Raw genomic sequence first — 18,899 nt, 5'->3', positions numbered from 1 at the left:
TTGTTAAATCGTTCCGTGCTGGAGCTGCGGCGGCGTCCACGAGATTTCGGGAAGAGGGGAGCGGAGATGGGAAGGTTGGAGACACATAGCTCGGCTTGCAGCGGGCCAGCCTCAGACGGAAAATGAGTTCCCGGGGAGCCGACAGCTGTTTGCCAGCGAGAGAGAAGAAGAGGGCCCGCCCTGGGATCGTCCTTTTCGCGGGCCATGCATGGGCGCAGCTCCCCCAAATTCCTGTCAAAGAAAAAAAAAAGAAGGGAAAAAAAAATCAATAACGCTCACGCCTTCTCCTGTGCTTCGACTCTTTGTTTTGTTTTGTTTTTTTTTTCCCCATTTCACGTTTCGTGTGTGGTGCGACTCATCTGCAAGGCCCTCCTCCTTCTCGCTTAGATACATCTTGACCGTACGAGACCATGGCTGCGCTGGCGAGATCTCTTCGACCTCTTGTCCGGGCTGCCGCTGCTGCTGCCCCGAAGGGGAGCCGTCAAGGCCTTCGCCCCTCCCCGCAGTAAATATTGCCCTTCCCACGGCTCACCCATGCACATGCTTCGCTTTTGTTTGTACATGCGTGTGCGTGTGTGTTTGTCGGTGGTGGTTGTTTGCAATGGCCGGCCCGCTGACCGCAACACAGGATCCTGACGACGCGATGTCTGTCGAGCACCTGCAGGAGACGGCAGACGGCCGAGCCCATTGACCTCAGCGACGTCCCGCCGACGCCGATCACGCACAGGTCCGAAGTGGAATCCCTCATGGCCGATCAGGTGTCCAAGTTTGCGCGGGAGGTCGTCGAGCCCAAGGCAAGGGAGATGGACGAGGCGGAGATGATGGACCCTGCCGTCGTCGAGCAGATGTTCGAACAAGGTCTTATGGGCATCGAGATCCCGGAGGAGTACGGCGGCGCCGGCATGAACTTCACGGCTGCCATTGTGGCCATTGAGGAGCTTGCCAGGGTCGATCCAAGCGTCAGCGTCATGTGCGACGTCCACAACACGCTGGTCAACACTGCCATCATGAAATACGGCACCGAGGAGATCAAGAGAAAGTGGCTACCTCGACTGGCGACGGACACGGTTGGTACGTCTGCGTGTTGAAACACCTGCAAATGCTTTGTCCTCTTATATTTTTAATATTTTGTTTTTTCATGTTTTCGCCTTGTCTCGGCCCCGGGGGAATAAGACGTTTCTAACGTCACTCTAGGCTCCTTCTGTCTGTCCGAGCCCGTGTCGGGCTCCGACGCTTTCGCGATGGCTACCAAGGCCACCAAGACGGAAAACGGTTACGTGATCAATGGCGGCAAGATGTGGATCACCAACAGCATGGAGGCCGGCTGCTTCATTGTCTTTGCCAATCTTGACCCCTCGAAGGGTTACCGAGGAATCACCGCCTTCATTGTGGAGAAGGGAGACAAGGGCTTTTCCATTGCCAAAAAGGAAAAGAAGCTCGGCATCAAGGCCAGCAGTACCTGCGTGATCAACTTTGACGATTTGGAGATCCCCAAGGACCGACTCCTCGGCAAGGAGGGTGAAGGATACAAGTATGCCATTGGCCTCCTCAACGAGGGTCGCATTGGAATCGCTGCACAAATGACTGGCCTCGCTCTAGGCGCGTGGGAAAACGCTGCGCGGTAAGTTTTAGCTCCTCCTTGTCAAACCTGTTATGGCTCTGTCGTGCTCCATTTCTAGCCATCCATTGAAGAGGGGTCAGCAGCAGCACCCACTCCGCCGTCCAAGACAGCCGATAGCGTTCGAGCTGTGCGTCTAAAGTTTTGTTCTGACTCGTGGCTGTGGCGCGCATTAACGCCTCTAGTTCACGAGTTTGGACATCGGAAGCGAGCTAAATCAAGCCTGACATCCCCCGGACTTTTACACGCTTAGCATCGATCGTCAGACCCTTTACGCTAACGACTTGTTTGCTTTAGATACTGCTGGAATGATCGCAAGCAATTTGGCCAGCTGATCGGTGAATTCCAGGGTATGCAGCACCAGATGGCTCAAGCGTACACGGAGATTGCGGCAGCCAGAGCCTTGGTGTACAATGCTTCGCGCAAGAAGGAGGCAGGCGAGGAATTTGTCAAGGACGCCGCGATGGCTAAGCTCTACGCCAGCCAAGTCGCTGGAAAGGTATCCAGTCTGGCCGTCGAATGGATGGGTGGCATGGGTTTCGTCAGGGAAGGTTTGGCCGAGAAGTACTTCAGAGATAGCAAGATTGGTGTTATCTACGAAGGAACGAGCAACATCCAATTGACGACCATCGCGAAGCTGCTGCAGAAGGAATACACGAGGTAGAACCGGACCCAAGCAGTTGGGGGCGGCGGCTGAGCGGTTAAATCGCATTAGCGCAATTCATAAGCTTGGATTCTCTGCCGGGCTAGTCTGTGGAGTCAAAGCGTTATCTATAACCTGTATGTAAGCATGAACTCGGAGTATAGCCCTTTGGTGGAGACTGTAATCCAAGCCTCCCTAAAAAAAAGTCTCTCCTTTCACAAGCGTCACAGCCCCTCCATCAACTCCTTCAAAGTTATCGGCTTCCTGACGGCATTGCTGAACCCTTCGTGGTAGCTAACCCAGACGCGATTTTTGGTTGTGCTGTTCACGGCCAGGTCTTGAGTCCGTGACCCACCACCCGAGTCGTCTAATGATTCAGTAGTCCCAGCCGTCTCTCTAACCACTCGCCCAAAGAAGTCTTTCTTCACCGCGGCCCTTCGCAGGTCGAGCTGCTTTGCGTCGGTGCCAACTCCGACTTCGTGTCCAGCCATCTTCTTAAGCCGTGTCTCCTCGCCCTTTTTCAGCTCCTGCTTCCGCCACTCCAGCTCCAGAACTTGTCGGACCGCGTATCTGACGCCTCTGTCTTGGCCTTTCAAGGTCTCGAACGTGCCCAGCGAATCCAGAGGCGGTTCCATTCGGTATACCCAACCGCCGGATGCGCCTTTGTTGGACGCGCTCTCCGTCTCCACGCGGGACTTTTCAAAGCGCACGCCCGTGGCGGCCATACATTCCACCGCGCGGGCGACCAGCGCTCTTTCAGACGCCTTTCGTACAGACGCTGTAGGCGCTGACTTGGCTCCGGCGGCATGGGAATTGATGACCACAGGCTTGATGTCGGGCGCAAGCATGCGAAGAGTGTATGGGAGGAGTTCTGTAGCGATGTCGGCATGAGAGCGATACATCCTTGCCAAAGGTATCGATAGTGAGCCCTGTAGGGACGTGATCGAGGCGGTATTGGCTTTCATGGACTCCGCAGCAGTGTATGGCGCTGCTGGTCCTGAGAACGGCATGTTTTCTACCTCATCCTCATCCTCCTTGGTTCTATTGCCGTACCTGTGAACGGCAGCATGGGAACTCGCAAACAGGTCGTGGAATGCGAGGATGGACGTAGACATATAAGGCGCAAGCTCCCACTCCTGCGATCCTGTGATCTGCGAAGACAGAAGGTCATGGAAATAGAGCCAGTCGTACGCGTTGTTTGGCTTGCTCAGAAATGTATCGTCTTGGATCGGTCGCGTGGGGTAGGTCGTGAAACAATCCATCAGAATGCGATCCGTCTCTCCACTCGTATCAATCATCTCCCGCAGGCGTTCCATTGTTTGTCTCTTTGATCCTTCCGCAACGCCGACCACTCTTTCTCCATCTCCAGGAGGTTGGACTGCATTCGCTGTGATGGGACTCGTCCTCGGAAAACCTGCTCCTTCTTGAAAGACACGATCAACAACTTCTTTGACACTGCCTCGACCAAGTGAACGTGCGGAGCCTCCGCCATGACTCAATTCACCAAGTATATTGCTTTCAATCCACTTTCTTGTTAATCTCGGACATGGTCCAGTCTGCGAGGAACTAGAAGCCCGCAACTTCGTAGCAACCCATTCGCTGACAACCAGGACACTTCTGATGTCTCCTTCACTAGTTCCTGCTTCATTGCCTACCTCTTTGTTCGAGCTCATCCCCCATGTAGCTTCGCAAAGACGGCGTACGCCGTCAATGTCACTGGGAATGCCTTCCTTCTCAAAGATACTGTGTACCCTCGAAATGACCATATTCAAATTCGGTTTCCTCATATGCACTATCTCGGCCACCGAGCTTTGACGAAGTGGCCGAAGGGAAGGGTGATAGATATCGTTGCAAATCAGAATGAGAGGTCGTAGCATCCGAAATTGTTGGCCCTTCTTCTGCTTCTTAGGTCTGCTAGGGTCATTTTGCGTAGCGTTCAACCTCGAATTTCGTTCGTCCAAGGCAATAAGATCGATAAGAGCCTTGATGAATCCGCCTTCGCCGGCACCACCACTATTACCGCCAACAACGCCATCAACTTCGTCGACAATAACACAAACGGGACGGCCAGCTTTCCTCGTTTTACCTCTTTCAGTTTCGAGGTGCTGACCACGGACATTCTCTGTGCCAACCATATCTCGGATGCGCCCCTTTACGACATCCTTGCTTCGCTCATCGCTGGCGCTGATTTCTTGCACCTCGTATCCAGCTTGTTTAGCACAAACGTGGGCAAGAGTTGTCTTACCAAGGCCAGGAGGGCCGCTTAAGAGAAGCACTTTCTTGTGCGGACGTTCGTCATTTTGCTCGTTGTGTTTCCTAGAGAGCAAATGCTTCTTCTTGCTAGAGCCAGGAAAGACGATGCTATCCCATGCCTTCAGCCACCGTAAGACCGAGCGATGGGTTCGTTCATCTCCTACAAGATCGGTGAATTTCCGTGCCCTATACTTTTCGGTCCACAACAGAGTCCTCTGTTTCTTGCGCGATACACCAGGTTCTTGATCTTGTTCAACGCTTGGTAGAACATTAGTAGTTTCCCCTGAGGTCGCCGTCTTTACCTTGGCTTGCTGTGAAATGTCATTTAACAGCCGATGGATATCCACACCATAGAAGCTGCGTCTCGCATGACCCTCGATATGTTCTGAACGGGCGGCAACAAGCTGCTCGTACGTCTGACTAGCCTTCTTCCTTCGCTCTCCTACATAAATGCCTCGTCCTGAGCATGTCTGTATCTTGAGCAAGGTCCTGTGTCCAGCCTGGTTACAGAGCCCAAGGCCAGATTCAGCACTTACTTGCGAGTCCTGCTCAGCGGTATCAAAAGCATACGCAAAGTCAGACTGATAGGTTTGAGCTAGTTGTTTCTCGTTGAATAGGCTATCCACGCAAATCACAGTGCCTGGCTCTGGCTGCTGCGGTGCACTCGCTGGTGGTGACAGGCGTGGTTTCTTGTGGACAGGGCCCAAATCTGTGTCGTCATCTTCGTCGAAATCATCGTCAATAAATCCTCCTCGAAGAACGTTGGTATTCACTTCTTTCAACGGATTTCTGTCGTCGCTAAATTTCCTCCTCTTACTTGGTGAGTCGAGGCTTGGTGGAGACGAAGTAGCTGGGTACACGATAGGCGAAGATGCAGCGGCCACTGTCATGATTGGTGGTGTTGGTGGTGGTGGTGGTGGTGATGATGATGGCAGAGTGGGATGATTGCCAAAGCTTTTGCTGGGCGTGACTGCTGACATGTCAACAGGTATTCCGCGTATTGTCGGACAAAGGCAATACCAATGGGGTAATCCTCCTCGCTACGAAAGACGTCTGCCACGTTCCAAGCCCGATGATGTACAACAACTCTCTCCCTCGTCTTTTGCTGCCGAACGTCTTCGATGTGGCGATTCAGTTCGAGTAAATCTGCGGATAGAGCCGCTGTCGCGTACGCGTCGTCCGAGAGTTGAGAATGCAAGTAAACGGCAGGATCAAACGAGCTCGGAAAATCTGGACTGGACGATAGGCTCATGGAGACATGTCGCTACCAATTAGAGCGTGGTCCAGATGGTGCCATGAACTGAGCTGAGATTTGTGGGTGGAAGAGTGGTCGCGGTGCTTCACGCACAACGCGTCACGCGTTCTGGCTCGATTTGACGTCAAAGCTGCAGCGACCGAGCCGAACCCCCCGCATCAGCAAACAGGATTCCGCCCTTGCTTTCATCCCAGCATGCACGCAATCGTCGTGCTCCAGAAGCAGCGGTGCGCTCAAATACTGCGCACCCCTCGCTGCCGTCAGCCTGGTCTGTCTGTCTCACCCAGACTCTTCATACCAGTTTCGTATCAATGCGCTGGCTTTGCGCGACTCTCATATAATGCCTCATCCATCACATGGGATTGTGGCAGGATAGTCTTGTTTATTGGCGTGACTTTGGTTATCCAGATTCGTCTCGACGCATCCTAGCAATGGCTCAAAATGTGGGAGAAGCAAACGCAAAGACATTCGCCGAGTACGTCGCCTACTCTCTTACTGCATGCGTGCAGCACGTGGTTTGAGACCTTCCTTCTTTGCTGTATATCCTGCTAAGAGCTCGAAAGACTGGTAGCGGGTCCTATCGTTGACGTATACGTCGGCGAAACAAAACAACACTGGCCTATACACCGCAATATACTGGCGTTCCATTCAGAGTATCTACAGACTGAGCTTCAGCACTCGCCGGACAGTACGCCCAGAAAAAAAGGTCAGACAGACAACTTGCGCCTGGACCTTCCAGACGATGATCCGGCTGGGTTCGAGCTGCTTGTTAAATGGCTGTATCAGGGCAAGATAGAAGACGTGTCAAACATCGCGGATGACCAAGACAAGTACGACTATGCTGTTTCGTGTCAAAAGCTGCATCAACTTTGTGAGAGACTTGATTTACCAAGGCTGAAGAATATAGCCATGGACCAGTATCGAAAGGCATTGAATCAGGCCGGACTTGTCCCTGATCCAGAAGAGCTAAATGTAATATACCGCCAGAGCGCTGAGCAGTCACCGTTTCGCAAGCTGATGGTTAACATCGCCGCAAGGCAGATCATGGATCCCGACAGCGACAAGGATGCTGAGAGCTACCGACCGTGCTTCGAAAACAACGCAGATTTCGCTGTGGAACTCATAAATGCAATCAAAAAGGGTATGGGTGGTTTACTCTTTGAGGATCCCACCGAGGAGACAGGCTGCGAGTATCACGACCATAATGAAGGCCCCAACTGCCACGTACGTGGCAAGAAGAAGCTAGGTAACTAATTCCCTGCCTCTTGCACGCACAACATATGCCCAGTCGTTTAAAAAGCCCTGAGGTTCGTCGAAACCCTTCCATCAGCCTCGCACAACGAAGATAGCTCGCTCACAATTCACCTAAAAGCCGTCTCGCGCTCAGACTTCTCTGCCAGACAAACAGATTCGTCACCATCCACTCCTGCAACTTCGCGACCAGGAGGGACGACCTCGCTCGCGACACCTCACATCAATGGCTTCGCTGAGACAAACGACAGATATCCGGCCTCGCGATCAGACGACGGAAAAGCTGAGAATAATTCCAACGACTACATTTGCCATGACGAACGGGGTAAAGAGGAGTTCGAGGACGACGACGATTTCAAATCCGCACTCTCCGAAGCAGGAACAAGCAGCTTCAGCCGAACGCCAACCCGCATCCTCAATTCTCCCAAGCCTGGAAGACGAACGCCGCGGAAAATCTCCAGGCGCAGTCTCGGATCTACAAGTGAATGGGAAGCACCTTCCGAGCGAGCCATCTCCAAGAGCAGAGAGGGAAGAGGGAGAGAGCCCGAAGAGTACAAGGAACAGGATACAGTATGAGAAGGCTATCAATCCCATCTGGGGTTGGGCGAGACTTGGCGGCTCGCGAACAAGTAGTATCGGTTAGCGAATAATGACTCGACCATCTTGTGAAGGATGGGTTGATTCTTACGATTTTCAAATACACCTATCGTGGGGGTTTTGTGCTTCCCGATGAAGATCCACAACCACTGGACCGTGGAGAGTATGGTATCTCTGCAGGTGGTACATATACACCATCGCCGGACATTGTCAGGTACATCTACTTCAAGACAGGGCATATGAGGTCTAGAAGATACGGAACCCAAGTGTGACAAGACCGAATAGGGACAGGAAAATAAAGGGCTGAGAAGGGATGACTATTCGTGAGAACATCATTGACTCATGGTGTCTTTTGGTATCCTAATTGACTCACTGGACTAGCCGGGTGATATCATCGCAGGTTATGTCGGACGTTGCAGGAATAATGGTACTAAGGAACTCCATACACTCCTCTCATATGCTACTGTGTTGGGAATCGTGACTTGATCGTAAAAACCACGCTCGAAAGCCTCTACAAGAAAACCTTCTTCGCCTGACTAGGTGATGACTCTGCGGGACAATAAGGACATTTGAATCTGGTGCCTTTGCTTATCCTCTCTAGAGAATCTCGGCATATGACGTGTCCACATGGCATTCGCATTGGTGGGTTGGAGTCTGTGGCTTGTTCCTTGCTGACAGGACACACAAAAATGGAATGGAAGTGGTAGGCTGGTGGAAGGGGTATCTCGATCTAATTTCCAAGCATATATGAGCATAGATTCTATCATCAGCATCTTTCACAACGGGTAAGCTTACCGGTAGTTCCTGTGCAGTCGTCCACTCAGTCCGATTCGCCTTCATGAGCGTCTTCGCTTTGTTCAATACTGGCAGGGCGATCGCGCCTGCTGTGACAGCCACATACAAGGGACTGTCGGCACTCAAGCCCAGTAATGAGCAGAATTCCCTTGTGAAGCTAGTCGCCACCTCGTCCCAAGCACTGGCATTGCCGAATATATGACCATATGGAGACTCTCTGATATTCTCCCAGAACGCGGCAGCTCCACTCAACTGGCATATTTCAGCTTCATACCGCTTCTGGAACGGAATTGCCTTGTTTCTAGCATATGCCAGGGCACGGAACGGCCCAGAAGCCTTTGCGTTCGGATCCTCGGTGTCTTCTCCGGCAAATACACGAGCAAACTCGAGTCGAAAGAGCTCAAATTCAAGGTTGCTCCCCCTCTTCTCTAGCTCATCGCTGTGTTTTCCAGCCCATTGAATAGCCGGCGTCAGGTTCCGCTCCTGCCGCAACGCGTGGAGAATGCTGTACATCTCCGAGAATTGCTTCTGCAATGAATCGGACTTGAACTCCCATGGCTGCTTGGAGGCTCCTTCATCGGCTGTGGCAGGCGGGTTTCTGTTTGCCTCGTCGAGAAATGTCGAGGCAACGCCGAATTGACCTTCACGGAGGAGGTGCATGGCGATTGCACGATTTATGAGGAAGTGCTGATTGGAGAGGGCATCATCTTCAGGTGTGAAGGCGGGGAGAGATTTGAATTTCTGTAAAACGAGGTTAGCAGGGTTTGATAAATACTCTCTGTCGAGCTGGTGTCGCATACCTTATCTAAAGCTTTGGAGTACTTGGTCTGGACAGCGTATGCATCATTCAGGTCGCTATTGGCTTTGTCAAACGATTCTTTGATAGGCTTCTTAAGATTCGCCATGGTAAGGCCCGCTGTAGCGTTATCTGTAAACACGCATTAGCTAAGTGCAACAAATTGCTTTGGCCAAATGTTATCTGGCTGACCATGTTGTATTTTGTCTCTTGCTTTCACGAGGATGTCAATCGCGGCCTGAACGTCCTCTATTGTCTTCTCCAAGTTCCCCTTCTGCGCCAGTGGCACCAGTTTCTCCTTAATTGCTTCCATGCTGGCGCCAAATAGAAAGAGGAGGCAGTGTGTAGACGATAATGTGGTAAAGTTTCGATTGGCGGTCGATCCTAGCTGGTCATCGATGGTTGTTGAGGGGTTTGCAAGGTTATGATGGAGCAGTCGACGACAAGATGAGACTTGCAAGGTACCCAACAGTTCTGGCGCAATATAACATAGTGCTTCTACGTATATTACAACCCTTGAGGACCATCTGTAGGGGGAGGAGAGCTTGCTGTGTTTGGGGCTTGACGTTCGAAGCTGGCCCACACCTATATGCAAGCATGTGCCACTTGCCGCCAACCATGACGATGTCAAGAGCATGGGTCAAACCAACCGCCCGTTGCAATCCAAATGACCAACACCTCTCATTAAGTTACCATGTCTTCTGTGCATGAACCATGAGGCCAAAACAGATCGCCTTACATGCACATATTTTTTCCGAATATTGCAGCTTCCACGATCTTCACAGCGCTGCAATGAGAGGCTCTGCTGTCGGCAGGCAGGACAGCTATCAACAACGACCGAGGGTGGGAGGAGATAGGGTATCAGAAACTCCGAGAGCAGACCACCATGTCTGGTAGCGGACAGCCTTCCAGGGCAGCTAGCAAACGTCTTATTGCAGCGCAGCCATCGTCAACAATGATCCCAACTGTTCACAGGTCGTCTATGTCGACATCGCGAACGGAGAGCACACTAGTACCGAACTCCCATGGCAACGAGAAGCCTTCTACACATCAGCGGTTCGTTTTTACCGACCCAGTGGCTTTCAGGTATCTCGAAGAAGATCCAACAACGCAGGTTCTAGTACGCAGAACCAAGCTCGTCGGCTACGAGACATACTTGGTCGAACAATGGGCTTGCTCGCGAACGCACCCTACCTTCCTCATTACGACCTACACCGGCGAGACAGCACACGAGATTATCTGCGGTGTTCTCAGCGTACCCATAAATGAGGACCTGTGGTCACCAAGACTGAAGACGTACTTTGATGCCATCCACAAGTACCATGCTAGGCGACGGGAAACAGCACTAGGCACAATATGGATTACAAATCTGAGTGCTTTCCCCTCGTCCCTTACCGTCATACCTGTGCCAGAAGGCGATCCAATCAAATACCGAGAGGATTTTTTCATCAACGAGAATTTGAAAAGGCTTGGATGTTCAGGTCGCACTGCGTTGACTTTGGCAAAGCCAGCAAGTTCGACGGTATCGAAGTTCTACCAGCTATACCGGGCAAGCGAGAAGATACCTTTTGGACAGGCGGTCCTTGAGTTGGTAAAGCTTTGTCAAGTTTCGCTTTTATTGTTTGACAAGCTCGAACCGGAGTACTGCGACAGTCTTCTATGTGATATGACGGAGAAGGCATTGAACGACTGGTGGGTTGAATTTGGCACCGAGTTTTACAATATCGAACCACACGATGGCATTTTAGGACCCACCACTGTAGCAGCTCTGATGGGACTCGTTATGGGCGCGAGAAACAGACTCCATGCATACGGCGCACCTGTACCTAAGGACGTATTTGAGATCGAACACATGAAGAGAGCCATAGCCTACTTTCAAAAGGCACAGCGGATGCCAAAGACGCGTCGGCTAGACCATGCAACACTGACCAGGCTTCATAGAGTCACCGCGAAAGCAGCTAATAACGAGGGATGGATTGTCCCACGTGCAATTAAGGGTACTGTTGCGGAGCTGGGTGGCAAGGGCGGTGAAATGGTCATGGATATGGTCGGTGCAAGGGATAAGTCTGGTATCACTGAAGTTGAAACTCCGGATATTGATCAATTCATCTCATGCATTGTTGGTGCTCGAGCAAAATGGCTTTGGCTCGGGAAACCACGAAAAGGTCAATCATCCAGGGCTATGTTCGACCGGCTTGTCAGCGATACTCCAGTTGAATTTCACAGTACATCTGCCGGCGGATACAGTCGGGCCGGTCGGCGCAAGGAGAGCACTGTGGAATCTGCGAGAGAAGGTTTAGATCGAACTAACACTGTGGAGAGCATGAAGTCAAAGACTTTGAGCGAAGGCTCTCACCGCTTGTCGAAGCGACATACTCTTGATTCGGCACACAAGGAACATGATTCCACTCGCCATTTGGGCAGAATCAAAGACGCGGTCAGTTTACGTACACATGGCTCAATAACGCATCCGAAAGATGATCATGATCATGATCGATCCAAAGGTAGCGAATCGCCATATCCGAGCCAAATACCAGAAGCTGAATTGCTAAGGGCAGACGATCATATACATCTTCATCCAGTGAAGTCAACAGATGCTGGTAGCCAATTTTCGCGGAATCCAATGTTTAGGGGTATTGTAGCGGAGATGTCACCTGATGCTCCGGAGGCACTTTCGTTCCAACAACATATCGAACCACCGTCCGATGAGGAAAGAGATGGCCAGAATTTTCTGGATGAACAGATTGAATTGAAAGTCGATCGCATGGATCAATCCTCGACGGCTTCCATTGCACAATCTCTGCATAATGACATCGATCTGGACGAAATTCATCCCGGAAATCTGGTACCCGACCATGACGTTGGTAGTCTTCTCAGACGCCGACACAGTTTACAAGATTTTCGTGCAGATTTGTCAAAACAACGTCACGAAGCTTTCTGGCCACGTACAATATCTTTCAGCATAGCAGAGGACGCTATCCTACGATGGGAATCCATTAACAAAACCCCTGAACTGTCCGACAGTCTGGCACTCTCCACCACTACTGCTCAACTTGTGGCTTCTAGACAAATCGCAGAAAGAGCCCTTATCACCAGCCAACGTCTTCTAAGCCTTGAAACCACTCTGTCACCATGGGTGCAGGATTCCGTCAGTAGCGTGAATCGACTGATCAGCCTGGCCCGAAGTGACCAAGAAACTCTCGATTCCCTTTATTGCCCGCGCTTGGAAGAATATCGCGCCCTAGAAGCGCATTCTCGGGGAGTGATAGAGATCCAGAAGGCACAACTCGAGGAAACAGTACGAGAAATCGAGGTGTTAGGCGCAAAGTTGGAATATGAGATCAATGCGTTAAGGAGTAAAGTTGATGATGTCGAGGATGGCGTTTCAGAATTTGAATTGCAGGTGCAAAGCCTGGAAAGTAGAGTTCAGGAGATGGAACGAGATCTGCAGCCGAAGGAAGGGTGGGCCAATTGGTTGCTGAGAACTACGTTAGGGATAGGACGCTCTCCCAAACCGAAATGAGAGAAGACCGTGGAGTTCATCGTTTTAGTGGATCAGATTGTTTCTTTGCACAAGGCTCTATAGTCCTCCGTGCATACCCTGCTTATTCTTTCAGCATTGCGGTGGCGCGGGAACTTTTATATTTTTTCCGCATTATGATAACCTCCAGAGTTCTACGTCGACAATATTGAAAGCAAGGGTGATTTTGTGTCAAGGTGGATTTGTGTTGGTACACGGAAAGAATTATGTGAAGTAATACTTCTGTTTTCGCAAAGTCAATGTAGAGGCCTTACATCTCCGAAGACCTAAAAGCTACTACCTTTATTTCCCTAATAATTGCCTTCCTTGAGTGCACACGCGCTGTTTCTATGCTAACATGTTGTGCGCCTAAAAAGAGCTCCGTAGATTGAAGGAAGATATTGACACAGCTAATTTTCTCGCCACTTTACTCAAAGGCTTGAAACCATGCTCTGGATAATGGTTCATGATCGGCTTCTACTATGCCTACAAGTCGCACCTTGTCTAGAAGGCATGTACATTCTTCGTTTCGAATTTCTTTTCTTTCGAGGCGATAGGCCGTCTTCTAATACTAGCATGGCGATAACATTTGTGATTCGAAGGTGGTCATCTTTACTTCGGACTTGTTCAAGAGATGATCTTGAAGATGACGGACAATTGGGAAAATTGCGACCGAGAACTTTGACAATAGATATCTGAGGCTGCGATCAATATTTTGTGTTGGAATTGAAAATATGTGCCTCAATTATAGAATATATTTATTTCGAACTTCAACAAAGGCGAACTTCCTGGCTTGGAGGTTGCTTGCCGCCTCGTAATCTAACCAGGGACGTTGGGGCCAAAAAACTGGTCCCGAAAATCAGGATTTTTGTATCTCGACTCGTACGATGATTGTAATCATGCCATTCTAACATGGCTGGAAGAGCCAGGAAGATGACGGAGGCGTGGTCAGCTCGTAGTCTCCGTGGTTTCAAGATCGCCAACTGGGATATTGCCAGATGACGCTAGTCTGGGGATGCTGGCTCTTCACCTATCAAATCAAGACTTCGATCGCTAATCTCAAATCCCCATGCCTATAGGAGATGTAAAGTACTTGAAAAGTTGGACGAATAACATGCGGACTAAGACTCGCTTCCACCTGAACTCCAATCGACACATCGGCATCCAGGCAGTACGTCCGCTGCTATCGTCATTGGTCCCATGTCGCTCCCACCACATCTTCATGGGACTTCCATGCCTCTCGCATGAGCAATTTGACGTGGACTTACTTTCGACGTCACACCAGCCTCTCGGATCTGCTTATACTGTTTCTGATGAAAAGACATCCCAGGATTCTCTCACGATCGGCTGGCGGTGAACGGCCAGATTAGCTGTTTCCTTAATCGTTCCTGTCATTCCCTTTTGACGTATGCGTAATGCTTCACGAACCCTGGACACAGGTGGTTGGTTCGAATACATCTTAAAATGACTGGCGGAGGAAGTTTCTAGGAATTCATAATGCCGCCTTTCAGCGCGCGCCTGCGATTGTTGTCTCTCATCCTGTAAAGTCTACATGAGTTAATGCCCAATATTTATATATATTGCAATTCCTTCTACAAATCTTAGTTTAAAGGCATACGGTCAGCACTGTGGAAAATCTGTAAAACAATACTGCTCTATACCTTCAATGGCTACAATTCCACAAGGGAAGGGAGAAGCATCTGCGCAGAATTCCAATGAGATTCACTCTCCACTGAGACAACCTGGAAGGCCTTTGCCAGAGCCGAGCCTAGGCATGTCCTACGAGAACAACCAGCTTGGTCAAGAATCTGCCGCACCTGAATTGAAGCCAAGATGGAGCGCTGATGATGCTAAAAGAGACGAATACTGGAGAGGCTATTATGACCGGAAAAGAAGGGAGACCGAACGAGAGCGAGAGACTGCCTACTATCCAGATTATCCTAGACCTATGCAGAGATATCTCGAATTTCCTGACGAAGGCGGGAGTACAATGTATAGGAGCACCTCAAGAGCATCACGAGTACCGATGTCTTATCAGCCACGGCAACGAGTAACGAGGCCCATGAGCGACATGCCCAAGAAAATACCAGTCGAACTTGAAGATGACGACGATTACGATGAGGTGTACATTGTCCGCGGCGAGAGAAAGCATCCTCCTACAGGTGGGCCGCCACGAAGAAGAAGTCTAGATTCGAGTGAATATCGACTGCCATACACCAAGTGGATGTCAAAAACACTGAAAGGGCATTTCGTGGCTGCAATCGGCGAGTTTGTGGGGACTAGTATGTTTCTCTTCTTCGCATTCGCTGGAACTCAGGTCGCGAATGTTGGAAGCCAGACTGCACAGAACACGACCACAAACGCGCAGACTGGTTTCAGCCCCGAGGTGTTGTTGTACATTGCTCTCTCTTTCGGTTTCTCGCTCATGGTCAATGTCTGGGTTTTCTTTCGCATATCCGGCGGACTTTTCAACCCCGCGGTCACACTGGCTATGGCAATGACAAGAGCAATCAGCGCCTTCAGGGCTGTGCTTTTGGTTTCGATGCAAATAGCTGGCAGTATATTCGCATCTGAGGTTGTGAAGGTCTTGTTTCCTACAGATTTCAAAGTTCGGACCACTCTGTCGAGTGGCACATCTCTGGTTCGAGGCGTTTTCATCGAAGGGATCCTCACCTTCGAACTCGTCTTCACTGTAAGTCCTTCAATGAGCCAATAGGTCTTGTGTTGCTAAAGCCGTCAGATATTTCTCCTGGCAAAGGAAAAACACAGAGCGACTTTCATAGCACCAGTTGGCATTGGTCTCGCTTTATTTATTGCAGAACTTGTTGGAGTTTACTACACAGGAGGTTCGTTAAACCCTGCCAGATCATTTGGACCATGCGTTGTGACTGGTTCGTTCGATAAAGAACATTGGATCTATTGTAAGTTCTCCGCAACGTTCTTGGAGATAAAACGTTAACACAATCTACTCAGGGGTGGGACCCGGAGCCGGCGCTATTGCTGCCGTTATCTTCTATAAGTTCATTAAAATCCTCGAGTATGAAATTGCCAATGTAAGTTTCATAACGGAGTTTGGATTCATCAACTAATATGTTGTAGCCTGGACAAGATGATGCGGGAGATGATGGACGAAAGAATGATGCCGACGTCGCCGCTGTTTGACTTCCATTTTCGTTGAGGTGATGACAGTGTACCAGCTGATCATTTGGAAGCCGTTCTATGGGAATAAGGATGTATTACGCTCCCTGAGTTGTTTTGTTTCCAGAACATATGATAGGCAACGAAGTTCTGGTGCTAATACTTAATTGCTTTCGTGACTCCACTTGTTGAAGTCTTTGAAATTATTCTTCAGCCCGTCCTTTTCTAGCAACACATAAGTGTTTTTGAAAGAAATATCTAGAGATCGCAATGCTTTTACATGCTTTTCCTCTTCTTCATGTCATTTTCGCTATCCATCAGTAACCATTTAAGTGGCCAAGGGTAATGTGCCTTTATCTTCCGTAGCTGTGCTTTGCCATTGACTTCATCATCGATCATATCACATAGCTTAAGTCGAATATTTTGAATACTCATGGCCATGAAAGCGATTCATGTTTATGCCCACTGTCTTTTTATTTCCCACGAGCATCTCTAATAGTATGATGTCCTATCCATTTTACTTTATTTTCTACAAACTTTCTCAGTCACTCTAGGAACTGTCAGTAATCTCAGTTTGATTCACCGCTTTCATACCTCATGTGGCTTTCTGTTGGTACGTCTTAATCTGCCACGGTGTTCTTGTTTTACTGATCCTCCATCGAATTACCCGTTCAACTCCCACGCGCGGCTGAGCCTCTGCGAGGATATTTGCAGGTTCCATCACCATAATATGCATAGACTGCTCATCAAGGCGTGAAGGCTGCTCTAGGATTTTGAAGATGGGGAATTCCATCTTAGGCATGAGATTAGAACCTCGTTGATAGGAAAGATATCGTGCGTGAGCCAATTTGACGAGCCAACATCGTGCTATCATTTGCTATTGAGTCATCTTTCCTCTCGAAACCCAACGTTCTGGAGACTCATTGACTGCATCTTTACTATAAACTGAAAAAGTCTTCTTTGAAGGGCTACTGACTCTCAGCAGTCTCCTCGGACACGGAAGCCGGCAATGTTTCAAGGAAGCCGTTATCAAAGAAAAGTAGACTTTAGATACGCAGTGTCTACATCTATCTCACAAGGCAGATACCTAAGGAGAAAAAAGTAGCCTTTCGCACAGATGATAAATGTACATTTTTCACACTACTTCCTTCATCTTCTTCCTCACAACTTGGCACATCTCTACGACAGCATCCTGGACATATCATTCCGGACCCTATTATAGTCTAGCAGAGCCTCGATCCGACCTACCGCCGAGATAGCGATATCTTGGTCCCACAGCTTCCTCTTCGCGAAGTCCATGACATCGTGGTGCGTGATTGAGCCGATAACACGCTCGACCTCCTCTGGGCTCAAACGTCGACCAGTAGTAACAATCTGACGACCGATATCCTCAGCTACGGCAGTTGTGCCGTCAAGTGAGAGAAGAATGGAAGCCTTGAGCTGGGCCTTAGCGCGCTCTACCTCAGCCTCCGAGACGGACCACGACAGGCGGGACCACTCGCGGAGAGTGAAGTGGACGAGGTCGTCGACTTGACCAATATTCTCAGTGACGAGGTAGATACCCCAAAGACTATGCACGCGATGTTAGCTTGTTCTGTCTTGATTGAGATATACATCAGCTTACCCGGTGTCGCTATAGCTGGTGGAGAAGCTCATGAAGCTGTTTGCCAGGTGGTTGTTGTGCACAAAGGTGCTGAGCTTGCTGCCCATGTATGGCGAGCTACCCATTGCGCGATCCCAGTTACCAACTATGGCTTGAGTGACAAGAGCAGTGAAGTAATCCGGGTCCTTCCAGCTCACACCTTCGACAGCGATAGCGATGTTGGCTGTTGGCAGTGTGTCATCTCGAATTCTCACCTCGGAGCCGATGAAGTCCGGCTTTGCCTTCTGTGCAGCGACTACGCGAGCCGCGTATTCTGATGGTGGTGCTGCGGGAAGGCCGGAAAAGTACTTCTCAGCAAGCTCAACGAGCTGTTGATGTGGAACACCACCAGCACCAACAAGAACCATGCGATCAGCAGTATAGTTCGTCTTGATGTAGTTGACTAAATCGTCACGACTGATGGTTTGAATGTTTTCCTTCGGACCCAGAATCGTGCGACCGAGAGCCTGGCCTTGGAAGGCGGTTGCATGAAGATGGTCAAAGACAACTTCCTCTAGCTGCTTGTCAACCTCCTCTTGCTCGCGAAGAATGACGTCGCGCTCGCGTTCAATAGCTGCTGGCTCGAGCTTAGAATTCTGGAGAATATCGGCAAGGATGTCAACAGTGGCTGGGACGTCGGAATTGAACGACTTGGCGTAGTACACGGTGTTTTCGCGCTACCTGCATCTCAGTTTGAGCCCAACGCTACGAACGCAGACAACTTACCGATGTATAAGCGTTCAGGTGACCACCCATGTTTTCAATCTCAAGTTCTAGTTGCTGTTGTGTCCGTTTCTCGGTACCCTATGATCCATCTGGTTAACATGTTTCCCGCATGATCAAGCTATTTTGATGCACCTTGAATGCTAGATGCTCTAGGAAATGGGCGGTGCCATTGGTCTTGTCCGTCTCTGCACGACTTCCTGCGTCTATCCACACACCCACGGTCGATGTTTGTGCCCAGGGAGAGTGCTCAGTCGCGATCTAACAGACGTGTCAGCACACTCTACGCCTTGTATACCACGTATCTACCTACGGTGAAGCCATTGGATAAAGTTGTTGACTCGGTCTTGCTACCGTGACTGATGGCGGTCGCAAACCTCTGCCTGGGCCGGATGGCATTGATGGCAGCACGGCTGCGCAGCGCCTGCTGAAGGTTCAGAGCGAGCCGCCGCGATGCCATTGCAACAGTTGCAATTGACAAAGAAACGAAGGAGATGAGGGTAGGGAGATGGAGGCAGTAGCAAAGCAAAGCAGAGATGTTGAAGAACGACCCAGCTGCCAGTTTCTTGCGGCTTGACCCGATGTCTGCCTCAGGCATCAAGAAGGCACACACAGAATTGAACGGATGATTTGTTTCCCTTGCCATTGGCTGATTGGCAGCCGCACCT

At 50.1% G+C, this 18,899-nt stretch overlaps 7 protein-coding genes across 9 annotated transcripts; 4 read left to right on the top strand and 3 right to left on the bottom strand.

Annotated features, from left to right (window-relative positions):
- The first annotated feature begins 206 nt into the window (after positions 1–206).
- Positions 207–2,482, top strand: PV09_00556 (uncharacterized protein). The gene is made up of 4 exons (XM_016353311.1): positions 207–505; positions 629–1,071; positions 1,195–1,621; positions 1,916–2,482. Exons 1-4 carry the CDS (start codon positions 411–413, stop codon positions 2,280–2,282), a joined length of 1,332 nt encoding a protein of 443 aa, XP_016218464.1. The 5' UTR covers positions 207–410; the 3' UTR covers positions 2,283–2,482.
- PV09_00555 (uncharacterized protein) lies at positions 1,560–5,831 on the bottom strand. Its single transcript, XM_016353310.1, has 2 exons — positions 5,535–5,831; positions 1,560–5,484 (listed from the first exon to the last, which is right to left on the bottom strand). The coding sequence occupies exons 1-2, from the start codon at positions 5,764–5,766 to the stop codon at positions 2,486–2,488; spliced, it is 3,231 nt and encodes a 1,076-aa protein (XP_016218463.1). The 5' UTR covers positions 5,767–5,831; the 3' UTR covers positions 1,560–2,485.
- A 97-nt stretch (positions 5,832–5,928) lies between these two features.
- Positions 5,929–8,402, top strand: PV09_00554. Of its 2 annotated transcripts, none has more exons than XM_016353309.1 (3): positions 5,929–6,244; positions 6,333–7,015; positions 7,272–8,402. In XM_016353309.1, exons 1-3 carry the CDS (start codon positions 6,126–6,128, stop codon positions 7,661–7,663), a joined length of 1,194 nt encoding a protein of 397 aa, XP_016218462.1. In that variant the 5' UTR covers positions 5,929–6,125; the 3' UTR covers positions 7,664–8,402. The 2 variants fall into 2 exon arrangements, with proteins under 2 accessions (XP_016218462.1, XP_016218461.1); XM_016353308.1 differs by having other exon boundaries at positions 7,142–8,402.
- On the bottom strand, positions 7,676–9,772 carry PV09_00553 (uncharacterized protein). Its single transcript, XM_016353307.1, has 4 exons — positions 9,401–9,772; positions 9,213–9,340; positions 8,413–9,153; positions 7,676–8,347 (listed from the first exon to the last, which is right to left on the bottom strand). Exons 1-4 carry the CDS (start codon positions 9,519–9,521, stop codon positions 8,129–8,131), a joined length of 1,209 nt encoding a protein of 402 aa, XP_016218460.1. The 5' UTR covers positions 9,522–9,772; the 3' UTR covers positions 7,676–8,128.
- An 81-nt stretch (positions 9,773–9,853) lies between these two features.
- Positions 9,854–13,014, top strand: PV09_00552. 2 transcript variants are annotated; one of them, XM_016353306.1, is made up of 2 exons: positions 9,854–11,712; positions 11,767–13,014. In XM_016353306.1, the coding sequence occupies exons 1-2, from the start codon at positions 10,095–10,097 to the stop codon at positions 12,729–12,731; spliced, it is 2,583 nt and encodes an 860-aa protein (XP_016218459.1). In that variant the 5' UTR covers positions 9,854–10,094; the 3' UTR covers positions 12,732–13,014. The 2 variants fall into 2 exon arrangements, with proteins under 2 accessions (XP_016218459.1, XP_016218458.1); XM_016353305.1 differs by having other exon boundaries at positions 9,854–13,014.
- A 1,380-nt stretch (positions 13,015–14,394) lies between these two features.
- PV09_00551 (uncharacterized protein) lies at positions 14,395–15,817 on the top strand (the record flags this gene model as incomplete). The annotated part of the gene is made up of 3 exons (XM_016353304.1): positions 14,395–15,420; positions 15,469–15,649; positions 15,702–15,817. 3 exons carry the CDS (start codon positions 14,395–14,397, stop codon positions 15,815–15,817), a joined length of 1,323 nt encoding a protein of 440 aa, XP_016218457.1.
- An 896-nt stretch (positions 15,818–16,713) lies between these two features.
- On the bottom strand, positions 16,714–18,770 carry PV09_00550 (mitochondrial-processing peptidase subunit beta). Its single transcript, XM_016353303.1, has 5 exons — positions 18,545–18,770; positions 18,367–18,492; positions 18,235–18,312; positions 17,491–18,185; positions 16,714–17,436 (listed from the first exon to the last, which is right to left on the bottom strand). Exons 1-5 carry the CDS (start codon positions 18,689–18,691, stop codon positions 17,046–17,048), a joined length of 1,437 nt encoding a protein of 478 aa, XP_016218456.1. The 5' UTR covers positions 18,692–18,770; the 3' UTR covers positions 16,714–17,045.
- Positions 18,771–18,899: the final 129 nt, after the last annotated feature.

Source organism: Verruconis gallopava (assembly GCF_000836295.1).
Source record: "Verruconis gallopava strain CBS 43764 unplaced genomic scaffold supercont1.2, whole genome shotgun sequence".
Taxonomy (NCBI): domain Eukaryota; kingdom Fungi; phylum Ascomycota; class Dothideomycetes; order Venturiales; family Sympoventuriaceae; genus Verruconis; species Verruconis gallopava.
The sequence above is the reverse complement of the archived record's forward strand: the minus strand, read 5'-3'. Positions and strand labels throughout refer to the sequence as shown.

Coding starts and splice junctions, on each gene's coding strand:
- PV09_00552 (XM_016353305.1), top strand. CDS start 10,095: ATGTCTGGTAGCGGACAGCCTTCCAGGGCAGCTAGCAAACGTCTTATT.
- PV09_00553 (XM_016353307.1), bottom strand. CDS start 9,521: ATGGAAGCAATTAAGGAGAAACTGGTGCCACTGGCGCAGAAGGGGAAC. Junction 9,154..9,212: donor ACTCCAAAGCTTTAGATAAG/GTATGCGACACC, acceptor CTCGTTTTACAG/AAATTCAAATCTCTCCCCGC. Junction 8,348..8,412: donor CGACTGCACAGGAACTACCG/GTAAGCTTACCC, acceptor CTTGGAAATTAG/ATCGAGATACCCCTTCCACC.
- PV09_00556 (XM_016353311.1), top strand. CDS start 411: ATGGCTGCGCTGGCGAGATCTCTTCGACCTCTTGTCCGGGCTGCCGCT. Junction 506..628: donor GGCCTTCGCCCCTCCCCGCA/GTAAATATTGCC, acceptor ACCGCAACACAG/GATCCTGACGACGCGATGTC. Junction 1,622..1,915: donor GCGTGGGAAAACGCTGCGCG/GTAAGTTTTAGC, acceptor TGTTTGCTTTAG/ATACTGCTGGAATGATCGCA.
- PV09_00555 (XM_016353310.1), bottom strand. CDS start 5,766: ATGAGCCTATCGTCCAGTCCAGATTTTCCGAGCTCGTTTGATCCTGCC. Junction 5,485..5,534: donor CGAGGAGGATTACCCCATTG/GTATTGCCTTTG, acceptor ACATGTCAGCAG/TCACGCCCAGCAAAAGCTTT.
- PV09_00550 (XM_016353303.1), bottom strand. CDS start 18,691: ATGGCATCGCGGCGGCTCGCTCTGAACCTTCAGCAGGCGCTGCGCAGC. Junction 18,313..18,366: donor TAGAGCATCTAGCATTCAAG/GTGCATCAAAAT, acceptor GATGGATCATAG/GGTACCGAGAAACGGACACA. Junction 18,186..18,234: donor ACCTGAACGCTTATACATCG/GTAAGTTGTCTG, acceptor AGATGCAGGTAG/CGCGAAAACACCGTGTACTA.
- PV09_00554 (XM_016353308.1), top strand. CDS start 6,126: ATGGGATTGTGGCAGGATAGTCTTGTTTATTGGCGTGACTTTGGTTAT. Junction 6,245..6,332: donor AACGCAAAGACATTCGCCGA/GTACGTCGCCTA, acceptor AGAGCTCGAAAG/ACTGGTAGCGGGTCCTATCG. Junction 7,016..7,141: donor ACGTGGCAAGAAGAAGCTAG/GTAACTAATTCC, acceptor TTCACCTAAAAG/CCGTCTCGCGCTCAGACTTC.